Source organism: Camelus bactrianus, chromosome 16 (assembly GCF_048773025.1).
Source record: "Camelus bactrianus isolate YW-2024 breed Bactrian camel chromosome 16, ASM4877302v1, whole genome shotgun sequence".
Classification (NCBI taxonomy): domain Eukaryota; kingdom Metazoa; phylum Chordata; class Mammalia; order Artiodactyla; family Camelidae; genus Camelus; species Camelus bactrianus.
In genome coordinates this window covers 56,816,044-56,835,415 of record NC_133554.1, presented here as the reverse complement: position 1 = coordinate 56,835,415, position 19,372 = coordinate 56,816,044, and the positions used below count along the sequence as shown (strand labels likewise).

Sequence of the window (19,372 nt, the reverse complement as noted above, 5' to 3'; positions counted from 1 at the left end):
CATTTCTCTTTAACTGTCTGGGATTCCCCGGGTCTCACTGTAGACAACTCTGCCATGATTTAGGTCTGGGGATTTCTTTCTAAATCTTTTTCTAGTTTTACTGATCTCTTAGCCACAACCCTTTTTAACAGAGAAACGATCATGAAACGTGTCCTAAGAAGAATGCTCGCTCTTCCGTCTGGGTGGGTTTCAGGACAAGACAGGGACGGAGGAGCCTGAGGCCCAGGCTGGAAAAATGAAGCCTTGGTCTTGCTGCCAGCTGGGGCTGTGAGGTCAGGTTTTGTTTGTGAAACAGACACTTGACAGTTCAGGAGCCAAGAAGACCAGCTCAGCTGTGCCTTGGGAAATGGGCTGTGGGCAGGGTGCGTGGCGGCGAGCGTGCCCAGTCGGGGGGGAGTGGGGCTGGGCGGTAGGTGTGCCCGGTGCAGACAGTCCGGTCCCCAGCTTCCCCTTCCCTCTGCTCTCCTCCCCTTTGTAAAGGCTGGTCCCAGGTGCAGTGCAGCAGTGAGACCGTAATTCCCAAACCTTCTGAGTTTTCACTCAGGATTTTGAAACTATGGGGGCCCACTGTCACAGTTTCCTCTGACACTGATCAAAAGGGGAAGCCAGGAGTTGCCTTGGGGCCTGGGCCTCTCCTGCCCTAGCCGGGCTCGCTCCCCAGGGTGGGCTCCCTGTGTCCCTGGACAGGCTGCAGAGGTGCTGAGCCCTGTCTGCAGGAAAAAAAGGACGCCAGCCCCTCCCCTGGCACCCCTCACTCTGCTGTAGGGGCAGGATGGGAAGGGTGACAGGGGAAGGGGCCCGCAGAGGAGCAGCCCCCAGGTGCCCCTGTGTCACCTCCAGCACTGGAGCAGCAGGACCTGCCAGGGCAGCCCAAAGCGACCGTCTTGTTTACGAGCTGAGCACAGTTGCTATTTTAAGATGTTGATGGAGGGCAGTGTGAGGAATGAGACCCCAGATGGGGGAAGAGGGCAGCCACTGGGCACACTGGAGGGGCAGACTGCCATGACTTTGTTCAAAATACAAGTTCCATAAGGCCATGGCCTGAGGGTGCACCTCAGAGTGGAATTTCTCTTCCTCTTGCTCTTAGGCAGAGGCCCCACCAATGACAACGAAGATTATGAATGAGGAAAACATTTATTCCATCTCCAAAATTAGTCTAACAGAATCCAAGGCTGCTGTGCGTCCTCCCCCAAGGCTTTGTAATACATTCAGGACTGCCTGGGGGCTGTGGGTGTGCCCCACACCTAACTGACAAGGGTATTTACATAAAGCTGGGTGTTGTCGGTCAGGCAAAGCCCCTCCCAGGGGCCAAGGGCTGGGAGCAGGGACAGGGAAGTGTGGCCCTAGCCCCCTGCGGCAGGCACCAGCCCTGCCCCTCAGCTGTCAGGAAGGTGGCTCAGAGGCACTGGCACGGGGTCGTGACCCCCGAATCAAGAGCAAGCTGACACCACAGCAGCGAACATGGGGCTGCCGGCTCCCAGAGCAGGCAGGGGGTTGGGGGCACAGCCGGCAGGAAGGAACCTGAGTGAGAAGGAAGGAGCCCCAGCCCAGTGCCGGCAGCAGGACGGGGGGAAGGCCCCACCTCGTCTTTGGCAGAGAACCCCAAGTGACCTGACCATGGCCGTGGGGCCTGGGCCTGGGCCTGGGCCTGGCGCCTTTGGGCTGGGGAGAAGCTAAGGCACTTGACAAACAGCGTGTTAGGCACTTCGAGCTACTCCGGGCGGGCCTGGGGATCATTAAAAGCAATGACAGAACATGTCTAACTGAAAACCCTTTCCTAAAAAATGCCCTTGAGGCGCCCTTGGGGCACAGGCAGGTCAGGCCAGGGCTCTGGGCAGCCAGGGCTGGCGAGGCAGGAGCTCTCTCTCCAGGCCCGGCGTCAGCTCCAACAGGCTGGACGAAAGTGGCCAGCAGCTCTGGGGACAAGCCTCTGGGGAGGAGTCCAGGAGGAGGGGAGGCCCCCAGGCGCCCTCCCAGCTCCCCTCACCATCCCCAGCTGCAGCTCAGTACACGGGAGGCGGCTGGTAGCCCTCGGCCGTCTCGGCGTTCTGGGTGAAGGGTGGCTGCTGGTAGTTGTCGGGAGGCCCGCCGGGGTAGGAGGCGTAGGCCGAGCTGGGGTCCGGAGTGGGGTCCACGTAGTTCTGGATGAAGTCGTCCACTCCGGCCTTGTAGCGCTGGTAGGCCAAGGAGGCCAGCACACCCTGCAGAGAGCCCAGAGGTCTGGGTCCCTCAGCCCTCCACCACCCTTCACCAAAGACACCAGGACCCACGCCCACTCTGGTCCACCTACCCAGGAGAAGATGGAAAAGAAGCTGAAGGTGATGGCGGCCCGGGCTGAGTCGGCTCCCACCCGCACATCTTCCAGCTTGGTGGCTGCCCACTGGTTGGTAAGGAAGCAGAAGCCAACGAACCACAGGAAGGTCCAGAGAGCTGGGGAGAGGGCCAGGGGGGGCAGGGTTACTCCACAGAGGCAGAAGGGCAGGGGCCTTCTAGGGGGAGGGGGAAGCTTTCAGGGTTGTAAAGGGCACCAATGCAGGGCACCAAGGGTGGGGACAGAACTCCAGCTCTGGAGGCCTGGCTCCAATGCCCCACTAGCACCAGCGCATTTCAGCAGCCGGTCTTCCAGAGAGGTCCGGGGATACCACTGCTCCGGTTTACCCCAAGACCAAACGGAGGTACTGCCAGCAGATACCTGAGAAGAGCAGGTCGCCGATGACCAGGTACTTGCGGTCAGTGGCGTTGCTGATCTGGGGGAAGTAGACATCGACCACGAAGAAGAAGGCGGAGGCCAGGAAGGCCAGCACGCCGATGGCACTGCCGTAGCGGCAGGCATCCTCATTGCGGTTGAACACGCAGTACTGCTGTTGGGACTCGTGGGTGTTGCTGTAGCCCTCGCCGAAGATGCAGGAGAACACGATCAAGGCGAAGACCTGGGGGTGGTCGGGGAAGGGCTGAGTGACCGCTGAACATACAGGACGCGACAAAGCCCCTGCTGGCACACAGGGTGGGGCCCTGATGGGAGTCTGGGCACTGGCATCTCCCAACTCCTGCTGTTTCCTCTGTTGGAGGCTAGCGTCGCAGTCCCTCCTGAACTCGGAGTGAGTGCTTCCTAGTGCACATCCCTCCATTCTCCAGGGCCATCTCCAGACACTAGTCACAAGTCACAAGGGGCATGGCTGGGGATTCCTGGCCTGGGGATGGGGTGGGGGTGGACGGGGATCTCCTGAGAGGGGACTGCCCCACTCAGCTGTCTGCCTGGAGGAATAGGTCATGGCGGTTAGGTACATGATGAGGATTAAGGACAATCCGTTGACCAGGATGGGTCACAAACTCATAGAAACTCAAGCTTCAAGTCTCACCCCCTGATCACCTGCCTGAGTCACCTCTACAGCGCTCAGCCTCTGCTTAAACTCCCAGTGATGGAGGACTCCTCCGGCTTCAGGAAAGCCATGCCAGCAACCTGTGCTGAAACTCTGTCCCCAGGCTCCCACCTCCTGGAGCCCCCTCCAGCTCTTCCCTGCTCCAGGCTAGCCTCCCCAGTTGGCCAGCTTTCTTCCTACAAGGAATTCTGGCCTCTTTGGCATCCTGGCCCCTGCCCTCCCAGGGAACCTCAGTCGGCCTCCTGCTCATAGTGGATTCCACCCACATAGGGGACCTCAGGCTGGTCTGCCCTGTAGACCTGTGGACACACCTCTGCACTCAGACCCCTGGAGATCCTGGGGTGGGGGACAAAGCGGGGTACCAACCAGAACTCTGGGAAGGGCTCCAGGTCCTTGGGAACAGCCTCATGTCATCTGTCTCCTCCCCAAACTTAAAGGCCACCACCCATCCCTGCCCTCTGTCAGCAGATGCAGGCGGTCTGGACACCTGGTTCCCTCTGGGACGTGCCCAGGCCTCACCCCTGCCTGCCCTGCCTGCCTGCACAAGGCCCTCTCAATAGGCTGTGGAGATGGCAGTCACAAGCTCCACCCCCAGCTGGAGATGGAGCTGGAACTCCGGATGCTGGGAGCAGTGTGCCAGCCTGACTCCTGGCACTGCCATCCCGAATGGTGGGCATCTGCTCCTTGGGTCAGACCCCACAGTCAGGGCCGGGGAGAGGGTGCCATAAGGGCAATTCATAAGGCTCTCCCCAGGGAGGTGTGGTGTGGGGACCGCATGCCTAGCCTGCTGCCTGCAGGCCAGCTAACACCTTGTCCAGCTTTTGGCTCGGACCTCCTTCCAACCTCCCACCCCCAATAACCTGGTGCTAGAGGGCTGGCCCAGCTCACATCCTGGGGTACATCCTGGGGTCACCTCATCTCGAGAGAGGAAGCAGACCCACGAGCTACTCTTTAGTGGAAGAGACCCTATTTCAGGGAGCCAAGCCGCCCCCCAATCCTCTGTATCTCATGTAGCTTTGGAAAGCCCCTTCCACATGAATTCCCCAAGCTGGCAGTCGCGGCGTGCCGGTCACCTGTCCTGGAGCCGCCCCAAACTCCACCCACCGCCAACAGGGCGACCGGCCTGCTCCCCGCGGAGACTCCCCGCCACCCCGCGCCCGGGCCCGGAGGTGGAGGCGGAGGGACCCGGTGTCTGGGGGACGGCGGGGCCCGGGGAGTGAGGGGGTGGAGGGTCCCGGGCTCCGCTCGCCGGCCCCACGCGCGCCGCACCCCCTCCCGCCTCGGCCGCCGCCACCTGTTGCGCTCGCAGGCTCGCGGAGGCCACCCTCCCCCCGGGCCTGGCGACGAAGTCGGGTCGCTGCGGCCCCGCACCCCGGCTCACCAGGCACACGGCGCGGACCACCACCTGCGGCTGCGTCAGGAAGCGCCGCAGGTCGAAGGAGCCGCCCGCCTTGGCCGCGCCGTAGGCCCCGCTCTCCATGTCGCCGCCACCGCCGCCGCCGCCGCCGCCGCCACGGACCGCCGAGAAACCAGCTGGCCGCCCCGCCCCCAGCCCGGCCCCTCCCCAGGGGCGTGGCCAGCGCCTCCCCAGGGACCGAGGGCAAAGTGCCGCCCACGGCGAGCGGCGGTGCAGGGGTGCCCAGACTGGCCTGCGTTTCCAGCGGCCGACACGCGTCCGGCGGCCGCGACTCATTGTGCAGCCTACCTCTCGACCGGGATCTAGTCCCTCAGCTATGCTGGCCCCCGGCGCGACCGGAAACAGGCCAGAGAGTCCCTCAGGAAGAGAGGGACGCACGGAGGGCCCGCCCCTCTGCCCCAACTACCTTTTGCCCCTGCGCTCCCGCCTCCTCCGGGAAGGCCCCCGGGCGCCCGTCTGGGTCCCACCTGCCTGAGACCGGGCTCCTCCGCACCCTTTCTTTTCTCCTCCCCTATTCTACTCAAATCCCAGGCCACAGCTTGGACCCTTCCCTGCCCGGTCTGTCACTCTTTCCTCCTCTCTGGAGCTAAGCCTGGGATGGGGTCGAACCACCGCCCCTCCCAGTTCTTCCCGGGCTGGGCCCGGCCCCAAGGCTGTGAAGGGCTGTGTGTCTTGAGACAACAAACTCCCAAGATAGTGTGCAGACAGAAACGGAGTTCCCAGGGTGACAGGCAGGGAGCAGAGTTTATTCCAGTTCTTTCCGGAAATGGTTCCAAGCGTCCAAACTGGGAAGGCTCTGGGTGTGTGTCTGTGAGGGTGGAGGGTGGTTCTGCAGGGGCCTTACGCTGTCTCTGCAGGGAGGAATTCCAGACAGCCTAGTTGCAGGTAGGATTAATGAGGGGGTGCTGGCCAGGTGGGGCCCAGAGTCGTCCAATTGAGCTGGACAGTGTGAGGTGAGTGCTGGAGCCAGAAGACTGGGCCACCAGGAGATGGTCGCCACTCCAGGGAAGAGGGGAGCAGGGGTGGGGAGGAGGAGGTGGCCCTGGGAGGGCTGGTGCAGCTGGGCCTCTTCTACCCACCTGCTTCCCAGACCTGGATAGATGGATGGTGACCAGCAGCTGATGGGGGAGGACAGGGGCCCTCACAGAGCCTTTTCCTTCCTCTGGACCCCTCTTCCCCCTAAAGCCACCACCCCATCCTAAAACCCTTAAACTAGCACCGTGTGTGTTTGCTGAAGAACACCAGGCTCCAAGACTCCAGACTGGTGGCTTCTTCATTCAGATGGTGGCTCTTCCCATACGGCGCCAGGACCAGAACTCCCCTCTGGGCCTCTGTCTTCTGGTCACAACGTTGGTGACAAAGGAGTTGAGACTCCAGGTTAGGCCAGCACACTTCCCAGCCACGCCCTCCCAAGGCCTCCAGGAATTTTATGGTGCCAAGTGCATCAGCGCCCTGGGCAGGCAGAGTGGCATGAGGTTTAGTCACCCCACTAATAAAGGGGGGCACTGAATCACCAGCAGGGCAAGCACTGGCCCTTGGTCTCTATACCCCATGTTATAGAATGAGAAACTGAGGCTCAGAGAGGGGACATGGCTCGCTCATGAGCCTGGCCTCTGGAGAGGACAGAGACTTGGGAGGAGGGTCTGGAGGTAAGACAAGGAGAGTGCTGAGGACAGACTTCTGGACAAGCCCACTGAAAAGGCTGGCCAGGGAGAGAGGAGGAGGACCAGGAGACAGCGGTGTCTCAGGAGCCAAGAGAGGCAAGAAGTTCGGGAGGCAGAAGTGACTGCTGCCACAGGCCAGGCAGGTGGAGCACACAGAGGCCTGCAGTGCTGGGGCTTGGACAATGCAAAGGCCCTGGTCACTTTACAAGTCAGTGAAGTAATGGCCTTGGAGAGGAGACCTGTACCTGCCTCTGGTCACCAGCTGGGTAAGACTGACCCATGGGGTTCCCCTGGAGGGCAGAAGCCCACCCTGGTCTCCGAGAAGCATCATCTTCCTCAGACCAACAGGCAGTGTGGGAGCAGGCCCCACCCAGAGGCCAGCTGGCTCCACTGCAAGGTGGCTGGGAGCCTGGGCAGGGTAAGACAAAGCCAGGAATATATCCGCAGGCACCTGGCACAGGGTAGGCCCTTAATAAGCTTTTGCAAGTCATGCATCAGCAATATGGCCCTTTCTCTGCCCTCCCAACCCACCACCGGCTGCTCCCTGCGCAGTTCGCCCCTCCCTCCAGCCAGCACCCGTTTCCTACCTGATCCACATCATCCAGCCCAGGTTCCAAGAAGCCATAGCTGCGATGAAGATGACACCAGCCAGCAGGAAGATGGGTCCATGGGGCAGCCGTCCTGTGAGGGAGACAGGGGCGGCCGGGCGGGGCTTGACTTGCTTTAGTCTGGGCCAGGGTAGACACGGCCGCTTCAGGACGCCCTTCCCTGCCCCTGGCGGTGGCCAGCGGGAGCTCAGCCACCTCCCGCTGACCCACCCAGAGGTGCCGGGTGTCCCCCCCTCACCTGGGGGCACCAGCGTGAAGGCGCTGCACTGGAAGCTGATGTTGTTTGCAGCCTGGCACTGGAACCAGTGTGACAGCTGGGTCAGTGGGAAGGAGAAGTTGGCAGGCTGCTCATCGTCTGGTCTCTGCCACATGTAGATGTGCTCATCCCTCTCGACCAGGCGGTAGGTGATGGGTGGGCTGCCTGAGGCCGCCTGGCAGGACACCTCTACCCTGGGGCCTGATCCTCTGTCCAGCAGGGTGAAGTCAGCCTGCAGCTGGGACACGGGCTCTGGCAGGGCGGGAGAGGGTGGGAACACAGACATGGTTGGGAGACTTTAACACCCTCTCCCCTGCACATTCCCTCATTACACAATGCCTATGAGCCTCGAGGCCTAACTGTGATGGCTGCCTCCTCCAGGCAGCCTTCTGGATTACTCCCTCTGCCTTGTGTATGAGTTTCTATCTTACCTCACTGTACAATTTCACATCTGTTTTTATGTTTGTGTAGTATATTCTGGGTTGCCAGACTTAGCAGCTGAAAATACAGGGCACCCAGTTAAATTTGAATTTCAGATTAACAGTGAATAAAATTGAATGTATGTCCTATGCAAAATGTATCTAGCAGCCCTATTTATATCCTTTCAGTCTTGATTCTTTTACTGGAATACATGCTGAAACACATGTTCTTCAGGACAAGAACTGTCACTTAGAAGATTCTGGAATTCTCCAGGGCTGTCAGAATAATGCTCTATTACCTCTGAGTAACAACCGGCACCCCTCTTAACAGATGTAAGACCTACTAAAAGCTTCCCTTGGGTTCTTCCTACCCTCTGGAGCGGCGGGCGATGGGCGGAGAGCGGGGAGGAGGGGATGTAAGTACTGTTATTACCTTCGCTTTGCAGATGAAGCAGCCAGAGGCCAAGGGAGGCTGGGCGATTTGCCCACGACCCCTCAGCCTGTGAACGTGGAGACTTGAACCCTGCACCTGTCGTGCCCAGACTGGGCTCTCCTCCCTAGGCCATCTCCTCCCTGTGGGTCCGGGGGGGGGGGGTCACAGTCCCACCAATAATTGGGCAACACTCTCTGCTTCCCACCCCCCACGCCTCCCACTGGGAAGGATGCCTGACTTGAGATCAGGACAGCACTGGGAAGGACGCCGTTCTGAAGGTCCAGAGAGCGGGATGTTGAATCATCTGTTGCCACTTGCAGGCCTGGGGCAACATTTTTACTCTAGAGTTTTAGCTGCCCCTTCCAGAGCCAAGCCACCATGAACTCCAACCTCGTGCTGCTGTGAAGATTAAACTAGATGAGGCACAAAAAGTGCCTATTTTACCAGCTTGAGATCAGAGGTCAAATGGGGCCCAGGCCCTGGTCACTTCCACCCAAGGGCTCCTTGACACCCTCCTTGCGGCCCCCTAAGGCCCTGCCAGGAGACTGTGCCCTGGGGGCCCAGCCAGGAACCACACTGGCCTGTGACCAGGCCCTAAGGGACCCAGAGTGACTCTTGGAGGCAGGCAACTTGTCCCATCCCCACCCTCCTGCCTTCAGCCCTCTAAGTCCCAGACCCCAGTCCCTGCGACTCCCACCCCAGCAGCTTCTATTTATCTTCCAGACCCTGCATCCCACAGGCCCCCTTCCCCTGCACAGCTCCCGTACAACTGCAGCCTGGTGCTGGGCGCCTGTGTGCCCCAGCTGGAGGCCGCCTGGCGGAAGCAGGTGAGCCAGTCTGGCCTGGACTTGAGCATGATGTCGATGCTGAAGGAGGCTGGGTCAGAGGTTGTCACTACCTTCTTGAAGACCTCAATGTCCCCACTGCCCCAGAGGGAGTAGGTGAGGGACTGGGGTGCCCCGGGTGAGTGGAACGTTATGAGAACTCGGCAGCCTCTGGGGTAAAGCTCCAGGACTTTGTAGGCAATCAAGGTCCCAGGGGTGACTTCTAGAAGGTGAGACAGTCCAAGGAGAAGGTTGGAAACCAAGACTTACCAAGCACCTTAAGAAAATGCTGGTTTTGCAGTTTCTCAAAAAATTAAAGAATTTCCATATGAGCCAGGAATTCCACTCCTAGACATATAGTAAAAAAAATCGAAAACAGGGACTCTAACAGATACTTGTACACACGTGTTCACAGCTGCGCTATTCACAACAGTCCAAAGGCGGAAACAGCCCAGATGTCCATCAGTGGATGAATAGATCAATAAAACATGGTCCATCCCTATGACGGAATAGTATGCAGCCATCAAAAGGAATGATGCCCTGACACAGGCTACAACTTGGGTGAACCTTCAAACATTCTACTGAGTGAATTCAGCCACAAAGAGCCAGGTAGTGTATGATTCCATTCATGTGTCATATCCAGAAGGAAAAAAATCCCCCAGAAACAGAAAGCAGATTAGTGGTGAGTAGGGGCTGGGGGAGGGGCAGTGGGGAGTGACTGCTGAAGGGATGGGGGGGTCTCCTTTTGGGAAATACGAATGGACTAAATGCTACTGAATTATCCCTTTAAAGTGGTTGATTTTTGTGTTATATGAATTTCAGCTCAATTTTTTAAAAAGGAAAGAAAAGAGGAACTACTTTCCCTGTAAGCATCTTCACTGCAGACATTTCTACTGCAGACATTTTCACCGCGTATCTAATTGGCAGTAAGGCAATTTTGCCGTGGAAGATAAAATAACTGGCTGACAGTTTGGTATCATTTCTCCATTGATGCAGGACTCCCATGTTTATATTACAGAAATCTTAGTCCTCATGATGGTCTATACAGTGACAAGTACAGACGTGACAGTCTGAAAATAGTGGATGATAACAGCTTTGTAATATTGACTTGATAGAAAATGCAGCGATAAAACTTACTGGAAGTGTGAGATGAGAGTATAAAGCCAGATGGCATACTATACTAGAAAATGATAACATATCAGTTTGCAAACCCTTTGGTGATTTGAAGGCACAGAGTTTTTCCCGTAGAACTTTGGAACGTCTATCAACAGACGTGACAATGTGCCAAGAGCACAAGACAGTGTAGAAGGTTTTCCCAAGGCAACACAGGCCTGTTACAAATATGCATCCTAGTGTCTGGAAGTTGATACCTCTTTTTTTTAATTGAAATATACTCACAATGTTGTGTTAGTTTCTGGTGTACAGCATAGTGATTCAGTTATACATATATATATTCTTTTTCATATTCTTTTTCATTATAGGTTATTACAAGCTATTGAATACAATCCCCTGTGCTATACAGCAGGACCTGGTTGTTTTTCTGTTTTATATATGGTAGTTAGTATCTGCAAATCCCAAGCTCCTAATTTATCCGCCCCCTTCCCCTTTGGTAACCACAAGTTTGTTTTCTATGTCTGTGAGTTTGTTTCTGTTTTGTAAATAAGTTCATTTGTGTCTTTTTAGATTCCACAAATAAGTGATATCGTATGATATTTATCTTTCTCTGTTGGACTAACTTCACTTTGTATGATAATCTCTAGGTCCATCTACGTTGTTGCAAATGGCATCATTTCATTCTTTTTTATGGATGAATAGTATTCCATAGTATATATACACCACAGCTCCTTTATCCAGTCATCTGTGAATGGACATTTAGGTTGCTTCCATGTCTTAGCTATTGTAAACAGTGCTGCTATGAACCTTGGGGTGCTTGTGTCTTTTCAAATTAGTTTTCTCTGGAAATATGCCCAGGAGTGGGATTGCTAGATCATATGATAAGTCAATTTTTAGTTTTTTAAGGAATCTCCATACTGTTTTCCACAGTGGCTACACCAAACTGCATTCCCACAGGCAGTGTAGGAGGGTTCCCTTTTCTCCATACCCTCTCTAGCATTTATCATTTGTGGAATTTTGAATGATGGCCATTCTGACTGGTGTGAGGTGACACCTCATTGAAGTTTTGATTTGCATTTCTCTGATAATTAGTGATACTGAACACCTTTTCACGTGCCTACTGGCCATCTGTACGTCTTCACTGGAGAAATGTCTGTGATACCTCTCTTAATGAAGGAAGAAATTTTAGTGAACAAGAAAAAGTGCAATGCTGAATGAGAAAGCAAATAAAGCAAGCAAACAAGAAAGAAAGGTAAAAAATACTATTCACGAAAGACTCGGAAAGAAGTGCTTAGGTACAGCCTGTGAGATTGAGTCAGTTATTAGCGCAGTGTTGCCATGAACCTGCACACACTTTAAATGTATTCAAATATTTTGCATTTCGTAATAAAGTCTTTAACTTTGCCATTCATTTTTCATGTTTCATTATGTCCTTTTAAATATCCCTCTTTTATTTTTCGTTAGTTTATCTTCTCTGGCAAAATTGCCTTATGGTCAATTAGTTAATTAGTTACACAGTGAAGACATCTATGACACGGATGCTTGCTGCGAAAATCCCAGTCACGGCTGGACCCAGCGTGGGGACATGGGCTGCAGGTGTGGTGGCAGGGCTCCTGTACCCAGGGAGGTCAACCTCTGGCTCAAAGGGACAGTCAGAGGCAGGGGGCCAACAAGCGTGACCCAGAGCACAAGAGGTGTCACAGTGGACAGATCCTAAACTTGGAGAGGATGGACTGAACTAGAGAGAAAAGCAGGAACTTCCACAGAACAGGGAGACCCTGTAGGTAGACCAGATGCTCACAGCACGGAGCGGCCCCAGGACCCAAACCCACTCTCTAGCCACTCCCAGCAGGCGTTCATCCATCCACACACCACCTCTCGGCTTGGGAGTAACCTTTCTGCTTTGCAGGCAGATCCTGGAGTCAATGTTGATGCAGATCCTCTAAGATCTTCCCCTGGGCCCAGCCTTGCCCATGCTGAATTCTGCAGGACAGTGGTTAGGATCAAGGACGCCTTCTGAAGGGGGCTTGGGAGAGAAGGCTGAACTGTGAATGGTGGGCATCCACCTGCCTTTTCAAGAAGAGGGTGTAGGGGAAGTGCTTGACTGGGGGCAGGGAGAAGGGTGTATGAAATCTGAGTGTCCTCGGCCTCATACGTCACCCTCGCCCTGCCTGGCGGGTTGGCTCTGGAAACACCGATTAGGAACCTTCCCACGGAGCAGAAAGTTGGAGGGAACTAGACTGTGATGTTCTCCGGGGACATTTTGTAGGAATCCTAAAAGTTTCTGACCCCCAGGCATACTTCTCTCTAGACCAGTGGTTCTCACCCAGGGGTGATTCCGCCTCCAGGGGACCTTTGTGTCTGGGGACACTTTTGATTGTCACAAGTGGGGGGTGTCCCTGGCATCTTGTAGGGGAGAGGCCAGGGAAGTGCTAGACAGCCTGCAACGCACAGGACGGCCCCCACAACAGAGGTGACACAGCCCCACTGGCAGCAGGGTCCAGGCTGGGAAACTGGTCTAGACAGCCAGCAGCGGCCTCCCTGCATCAGGGTTCTCGCCACCACAGATCTTTTCTCAGTTGTGCCTCTTTCTTGACTTCATGAGAAGTGCTATTTTTTTTAAAATACTTTTTTTTTCTCAAGCAGTCTTTCATGTAAAATCTTCGGTCTGAAGTTAAGAAAAGCTGTATCTAGAGTTCGATCTACTCTCTGGGGCACCAATTTGCAAACTGCAACCAACAATTTCTTCAGTGTGAGCCTGGGGCCAACTGCCTTCCGCCCGAAGAGGCTCTTGGGGCCAGCATCTTCCTGCGGGGTGGGGTGGCGAATGGGGGTCCAGGCTTAAAAGTGACAGCACTTTTTGCTCCCTTCAGGGAGGGAAATGACCTTTACTTATAAAAGTGGAAAGAAAAAGCGGGCCCACCTTCATTTCCATCTCCATGGCCATTAATAGAAGCTTGATTTACATAAGTTCACCGACAGGAGCCACTTTCTTTTTCAGTAGCCTACGCAGCAGAGCATTCACTTTTTATTCTAACCAGACTTGGGTGTTTTTTCCCTTTCATTTAGTTTATGCATCTAGCCCACCCCAGTAACCAGTGGTCCATCATTTAATTAAAAATTCATCAACTGCGTCAGAACATCTGAATGATGGGATGGCACACTCAGAATCTGATGAGGGGACAAGGACACCCTGGGGACCAGAGGCTGAGCCCAGCCAGGGCTGGGATGAGCAGGTGGCTGGATAGAGCCTCCCACAGATGCTAAAGAAAGAAGGAGCTGCTCAGGGTGGTGCCCAGGCCTGGACGGTGGGGTTGCTGCCCAGCTGGGCTCAGAGGCCCTCCAGGATTGCCCCTACCCCTCTCTACCTTGTTTCTATGATAATCAGGAAGCTTGGAGATTTGAGTCCCATCCTGAGAGGCCCAATTCATTAAACCTGAGGTGGGTCCTAGGGATCTGATTTTGCAAGCAGCCCACCTGTTGAGAGTTGAATTGTGTCCTCCAAAAAAGATGTATTCAAGCCCTAAGCCCAGGTACGTATGCATGGGACCTCATTTGGAAATGGGGTCCTTACAGATGTATTCCAATACCAATCCATGCTGGATTAAAGGGGGCCCTAATAAGACACACAGACAGACAGACAGACACACACACACACACACACACTTTGAGGCCATGTGAAGACAGAGGCAGAGTCCGGAGTGACGCTGTCATAAGCCAAGGAACAGCAAGGATTGCCACGGCCTCCAGGAGTCAGACTTCTGCCTCCAGGACTGGGAGAGAATCAATTTCAGTTTTTTCTTTTTTTTCAGTTAAAAAAAAATTTTGTGGGGGGGTAGGTAATTAGGTATATTTATTTTATTTACTTATTTCTTAGTGGGGGTACCGGGGATTGAACCCAGGACCTTGTGCATGCTAAGCAGGCACTCTACCACTGAGCTATACCCGCCCCCAATTTCTGCCAGAAATTTAAAAAAATGGCAGTCCCAGGAAACTAACACAGCCTGCCTCCAAGCGGTGCTTATGAAACGGTCTGCAGCCTCACCCTGAGAATCAGGAGGGAATGGGGGACTGTCCACGCAGGTCCTTTGCTCTCACTCTGTTTCAATCTGTCCTTCAACCAGACAACCCCCCACCTTGAACACTGCCCTCCAATCATGGCAGCCACGAGGGAGACCCCAGGCCCCTGGGTCACCCTCGTCTTCCTGCCCCGCCCCTTCTAGGGCTCTGAAAGCCCCCTTTTACATACTACCTCCCAACCTTCCCAATCCTGAAATCCCCCCGCTGCACCCTCTGCAAGGCTGGCGGGATCAGTCGGCACCAAGTCCCAGAACCCTCAAGCTTTCCTCCCACATCTCGTCTTCCACACCTGTTGGAAACCTTCCTCCCCCACCCCCACCTGAGTTGTGCCGGTACCAGCATCTTGGGAGGCAGCGGATCCCACAGCCGTCTCCGCACTGGCCCTGGGTGGGCATCCTCTGGATATTTCTGGGCCATTCTCCCTCCTTCCTCTCTAAATACCAGCCTTGAACCTCATGCCTTCGGACCCTTCACCCGGACCCTCCAGGTCACCACTGAAACACCCACCCTCCCTTGAAGGCTCTGGTGCCTGGTTCCCACTACTCTTAATACACTTGCTGTCATTCTCGGGGGTTTCAGAATCCACAGAGAGAGCATTTCCAAAGTCCTGGCTCTTCAGTTCCTTAGAATCCAATATCTCGGGCCCAACCTCTCCTTCCCATTGTAAGGCTGCCCTTGACTTAGCAGGTCCTCCAGGTGCTCAGGCCAAAAACCTGGGAGTCATCTCTTATGGCCATCTCTGTTCCCATGCCATCGAATGCTGTTGGCCTGATCTCTATGGTCACTTCTCCAGGCTTCCTGGCTGTCACCTAGTCTCTCCTCTGGATTCCAGGAGCAGCCTCATGGCTCTCTGGGGATTCTACCTTTGACTGCCATCCCACCTCTTCTCAGCACAGTGGCCAAAAGGACCCTGTGAAGGATAAATCCAATCGCATCTCCTGCTGCAACCCCCCCCCCCCGGTCGCTCTGCGCACGGAGCCCTCCCTACTGGACAGTGTCCCACCCTCCGACCTCATCCAGTACCCCCCTCTTCCCGCCCGCATCCCCATCCCGCAGGCACATCCTGCTCTACCACTCCTTCAAGTGCTTGCCAGGGTGTCCCCTTCTCAGTGATGACTCCCCAGTAGATGCCGCCAGCCCCGCCACCACATCTCCTTCCCTTCCTCCCCTGCTTGCTTTTCTCTGGGACCTATCACATTCCAGAACACTGTAGAATTTTTTTTTAATGGAGGTACTGGGGATTGAACCCAGGACCTCGTGCATGCTAAGCACGTGTATTCTACCACTGAGCTCTCCCCCCACCCCCGTGCTTATTTTTATTATCACCTGTCCCTCCAGCCCCACTAGAGTGTAGGCTCCCGGGGGGCAGGGATCTGTTTTGTTTCTGCACCCTGTGGGTCCATTCTGGGGTCCAGAGCAGCACCGGGCACCAAACAGGGGCTCAACCCATAATGGCTGAATGAATGAGTAAGCAGGACTTCTCGGCAAGCATCTGAGCAGAAGTCAGGGGCGGTTGGACTGGTGGAACGGCCCTGCCCACGTACTTCCCGGAGACCCGGAGGCCTGGGCCCAGCGCTGGCTGTTCTTTTGAACGGAAACACCGTGATGTGTTTGTTTTTAAAGAGAATGAGGAAATGATAGTTCAGCCTGAGCCTCATTCAAGTCAGACCCACCCTTAAGGGTAACAGAGGAGGTGGCTGTGGCTGCAACCATGTGACAAGGTTCAGACAAGAACTGAGGGAGAGTAGACCCCCTTGTGGAGACCTGGAAAGGGGGTGAAAGGCCACATTGAGCTGAAGGGTGATAGGGCCAGAAATGGGGGCGGAAGGGGAAGAGGGCAGGAGAGAGGAGGGAGCAGAAAGGTGGAGGGGGCAGGGCTAGGAGCATCCCCTCCCCCTAGAGGAGGAGGGGGTGCCCTGACCACCTCCTGCTGCCTCTGAGAGTAAGGCAGCCCCCCTCCCGCTGGCTGGACCTCTGGGAGGGAGGGGGAGTCGGGGAGCCCAGACGTCCTTATTCTCTCCCCGCCCTTCTCCCGGGCCAAGGTGCCTGCCAGAATGCCCCCAGCCCTCCCTGGGGTCACACCCACCCAGAGAGGCTTCTGCTACAGATCAGGCACTTGGGGTAGTGACGGAGGACCTGCCCAGGGGCACGCCCTCTGCCCCCTTTCACTGCCAACTCCCCGCTGCGCACACAGCCCAAGCAGAAGCCAAGCACTTTCCTTGGCCAAGTCACCATCCCAACTGTCCGGCTGTCTGTCGTTCCCCCACTGCCCCCACCTCCTCAGCCTTCTCCTCTCCGCATTCCACCCCCAACCCTGCCCCAACCCCAGGGCCCTGCAAGGGTCAACGCTGGGTTCTAAAGTTGTCACTCACCAGTGACAACCCCCCCCCCCCCGCCAAGGTGCCTACCACAGGTGAGGGCTCTGATTCTCCCTCCCCCTCCAGTGTGCCGGGAGACTCACCTTCCTGCTTCGCAGAGCTGCTGGTGGCTGTAAGAGAGGGGAGGGGGAGAGCGGTAAGGAGAGCCCAGGGTGGAGGGGAGGCCAGAGACCGCCCAGAAAGCCTCGTATGGAGCCCAGAACTCAACAAGCTCCTTCACATTTGGAAAGTACAGAAGCTCTTTGGAGCCCAGAGCATTTCATACCATCAGCCCACTTCGCAGATGAGTAAAGAGTGGGCAAAGCAGTAAATGGGCTGCGTACGCAGTAAGGGGCTGGTCGGAGACTTATGCCCAAATCTTGCCCTCTCTGTCCTGTACTTCTGGAGGTGTCTGTGCCATTGGGTGCCACCTCTTCTGTGCCCCCTAGACCCCCAGACCCTGAGCCTGCCGCCTCAAGGCCCTGGCAGCCCCCCACCCCCACCCCGTGAGGTCTCCAGTCAGCTCACCGGCTAAGCAGAGGAGCAGAAGGAGCCTCATGGCTCTGCAGCGCGGGGCCCTCTGCCCGGGCGAGCAAGAGTGTCCTCGGTTGAGGCCACCTCCACTCTGGGGCCCCTGGCTGCCCCCTGGGTGGGTGCCTGCAGTGGAGAGATAATCTGGAGGTGACAGCGCCCCAGGGCCGGGCCCAGGACAGCAGCTCCCCCACCCACCCCCCGGGAGTTAGGAGGCACCTGGAGCCCGTCCAGGGCTCACGCTCAGCCGCCGCCGCCGCTGAGCCCTCGGATCCTGGGCTCCTGGGTCTGGGAGGTGGACGTCCGCGTCCTCACCCCTGGAGCGCCGTGTTTATGGTAGCTGGCAAGGGACAACTGAGTTTGCTCATCTGCTGATTTTGAGAGGAGGGGATTATTCCAGATTATTGAGGCGGGCCTGATGTAACTGTGAGGGTCCTTCAAAGAACTGGTGGGCCGGGCCCTCAGGGCAGCCGGAGCAGAGAGAGAGCAGAGGGAGCAGTGAGGTGGGGACCGGGAGAGCAGCGAAGGGACAATAGGGACAATTCCTCCAGGACTTGGAGGGACAGGCGCATCTTTCCTGCCCATCCCGGGAACCCCGGTGTGCCTCAGATGAGAGCTGCTTCTCTGGTGTGTCCTGCCTTCTCCACAGGCTGCAGCTGAGGACAGGACTGAGGACATACCAGGTCACCCAGGTTGAGTGGAGTTGGGGTGCAGCTTTCTTGTTACCCACTACAGGCTCATGCTTTTTTTTAATCTTTTTTTTTGGGGGGGGTAATTAGGTTTATTTATTTAATTATTTTAATGGAGGTACTGGGGACTGAACCCAGGACCTCATGCATGCTAAGCGTGTGTTCTAACCACTGAGCTATACTCTCGCCCCAGGCTCATGCTTTGTGACTTCTGCCCACCGAGGGCCAGTCTCCTCTATGACTGATGAAAGGTCTTACCAGCACGTCACGTTCCTGGGAGGGTCCCGGGTGGGGGGCTGGGCTGTGCTGGGCTGCCTTGGCCTGCGGAACTGGGAGGTCCCGTAGCTGGGTGCCCCCTCGGCTGGGGGGAAAGAATCCAGAAACCACCCCTGCTAGATGGGCCCCGGGGCCCCTGCCCTCCTCCATCTTCATGGGCTCTGGCCCCTGGAGGGACCCTCACTTCACAGTAACCCCCATGGGCCTCTCCCTGCCCAGGTGTGTCTTCTTTGCTGCTGGTGGGGAGGCTTGGTATCCGGCCCCTGGCTCCCTGTCACCTACAAAAAAATCATCCAAGCCCAGCCTTAGGTGTGCCGGCTCCCTCTCCACTCTGCTTGTCTTCACGGGCCCCACAGCCCAGTCGAGAAGCCTGACTCGGAGTTTCCACAGCCCAACCCTGCACCGCCCACCTCTACACCTTTGCCCTGGCCATCCCTGTGCATTTATCTCTCATGACTCCGCTCTCCTCCCAGGCCCCACTAGTCACCTGCTCCAAGAAACCCTCTTGCTGGTGCTGACAGCCCCTCCCTGTGCCCCAGTTGCCTTGCTGGGCAGGCATGGTCCCTTGGGCCACTGGGGCCACTTCCCATCTCTCCTACTTCACTCCTTTAGGCTAAGGACCACGTTGTAATAGGACCTCAACTATCCTCCCCAGAAGGGTAAGACACCCATCTTTATAAGGAACTGCTCACTCAGTCCTCACAACCACTCAGAGGAGGACGGTGTCACCTCCAGGCTTTGGTCGAGCAAACCGAAGCCCAGTTTGATTTCCCCAAGGTCTGAAAGCTCGCCCCGCCCACATCCCGTGATGCACTTGGCTGGCTCTCTGAAGGCAGGTGAAGGTGCTAAGCGAAGGGCCTTGATGTTTCAGTGCTGCAGGTTCTCCCAGTCAGTGCCCATCGGCCACCTCCTGGGGGCTCATTAAAACACATCACTGGGGAGAGGGTATAGCTCAGTGGTAAAGTGCGTGCTTAGCATGCACAAGGTCCTGGGTTCAATCCGCAGTACTTCCACCAAAAAAAAAAAAAATTAAAAAATACATAAAGAAACCTAATTACCACCCCCCTCAATCCGAAACCAAAACACATCGCTGGGCCCCACCCTTGGGGGGGCGGAGCCTGAGAACTGGCATTTCTAACAAGTTCCCCGGAGATGTTGGTGCTGCTGGTCTGGGAAGACACTTTGGCCCTAAGCTGCTAATTAATGTGCATCCCTTTCATCAGGGTCAGGCGGCGGCCCTCCCCAGACCGAGCATACAGCTCCATGTGTTCCCCTCGCAGCCTCATCACCAGCCCCAGAATAGGGCCCGGCCGTTGTTGACAAAC

General features: G+C 56.1%; 3 protein-coding genes across 8 annotated transcripts in view; all 3 read right to left on the bottom strand.

The window, feature by feature from the left end:
* Positions 1–1,115: 1,115 nt before the first annotated feature.
* SYNGR2 (synaptogyrin 2) lies at positions 1,116–4,924 on the bottom strand. 2 transcript variants are annotated; one of them, XM_074343805.1, is made up of 4 exons: positions 4,762–4,921; positions 2,693–2,930; positions 2,291–2,430; positions 1,116–2,201 (listed from the first exon to the last, which is right to left on the bottom strand). In XM_074343805.1, exons 1-4 carry the CDS (start codon positions 4,858–4,860, stop codon positions 2,004–2,006), a joined length of 675 nt encoding a protein of 224 aa, XP_074199906.1. In that variant the 5' UTR covers positions 4,861–4,921; the 3' UTR covers positions 1,116–2,003. The 2 variants fall into 2 exon arrangements, with proteins under 2 accessions (XP_074199906.1, XP_074199908.1); XM_074343807.1 differs by lacking the exon at positions 2,291–2,430 and having other exon boundaries at positions 4,762–4,924.
* A 598-nt stretch (positions 4,925–5,522) lies between these two features.
* C16H17orf99 (chromosome 16 C17orf99 homolog) lies at positions 5,523–9,069 on the bottom strand. The gene is made up of 4 exons (XM_045513536.2): positions 7,308–9,069; positions 7,049–7,142; positions 6,707–6,870; positions 5,523–6,135 (listed from the first exon to the last, which is right to left on the bottom strand). Exons 1-3 carry the CDS (start codon positions 7,609–7,611, stop codon positions 6,798–6,800), a joined length of 471 nt encoding a protein of 156 aa, XP_045369492.2. The 5' UTR covers positions 7,612–9,069; the 3' UTR covers positions 5,523–6,135; positions 6,707–6,797.
* TMC8 (transmembrane channel like 8) overlaps positions 7,466–19,372 on the bottom strand; it is a 22,433-nt gene continuing 10,526 nt past the window's right edge. The window contains exons 16-19 of one of the 5 annotated variants that reach the window (XR_012499671.1): positions 17,080–17,208; positions 16,656–16,682; positions 9,272–9,349; positions 7,560–7,577 (exon numbers count right to left, since the gene is read on the bottom strand). Coding sequence is in view for 1 of the 5 variants with exons in the window: in XM_074343801.1 (XP_074199902.1) it covers positions 17,414–17,422 (9 nt within the window). In the remaining 4 variants the exon portion in view is untranslated. Of the gene's footprint in view, positions 7,578–9,100; positions 9,350–16,655; positions 16,683–17,079; positions 17,209–17,292; positions 17,423–19,372 lie in introns of those variants that run through there. The other 4 variants (XR_012499669.1, XR_012499670.1, XR_012499672.1 and 1 more) reach the window with 4 other exon arrangements.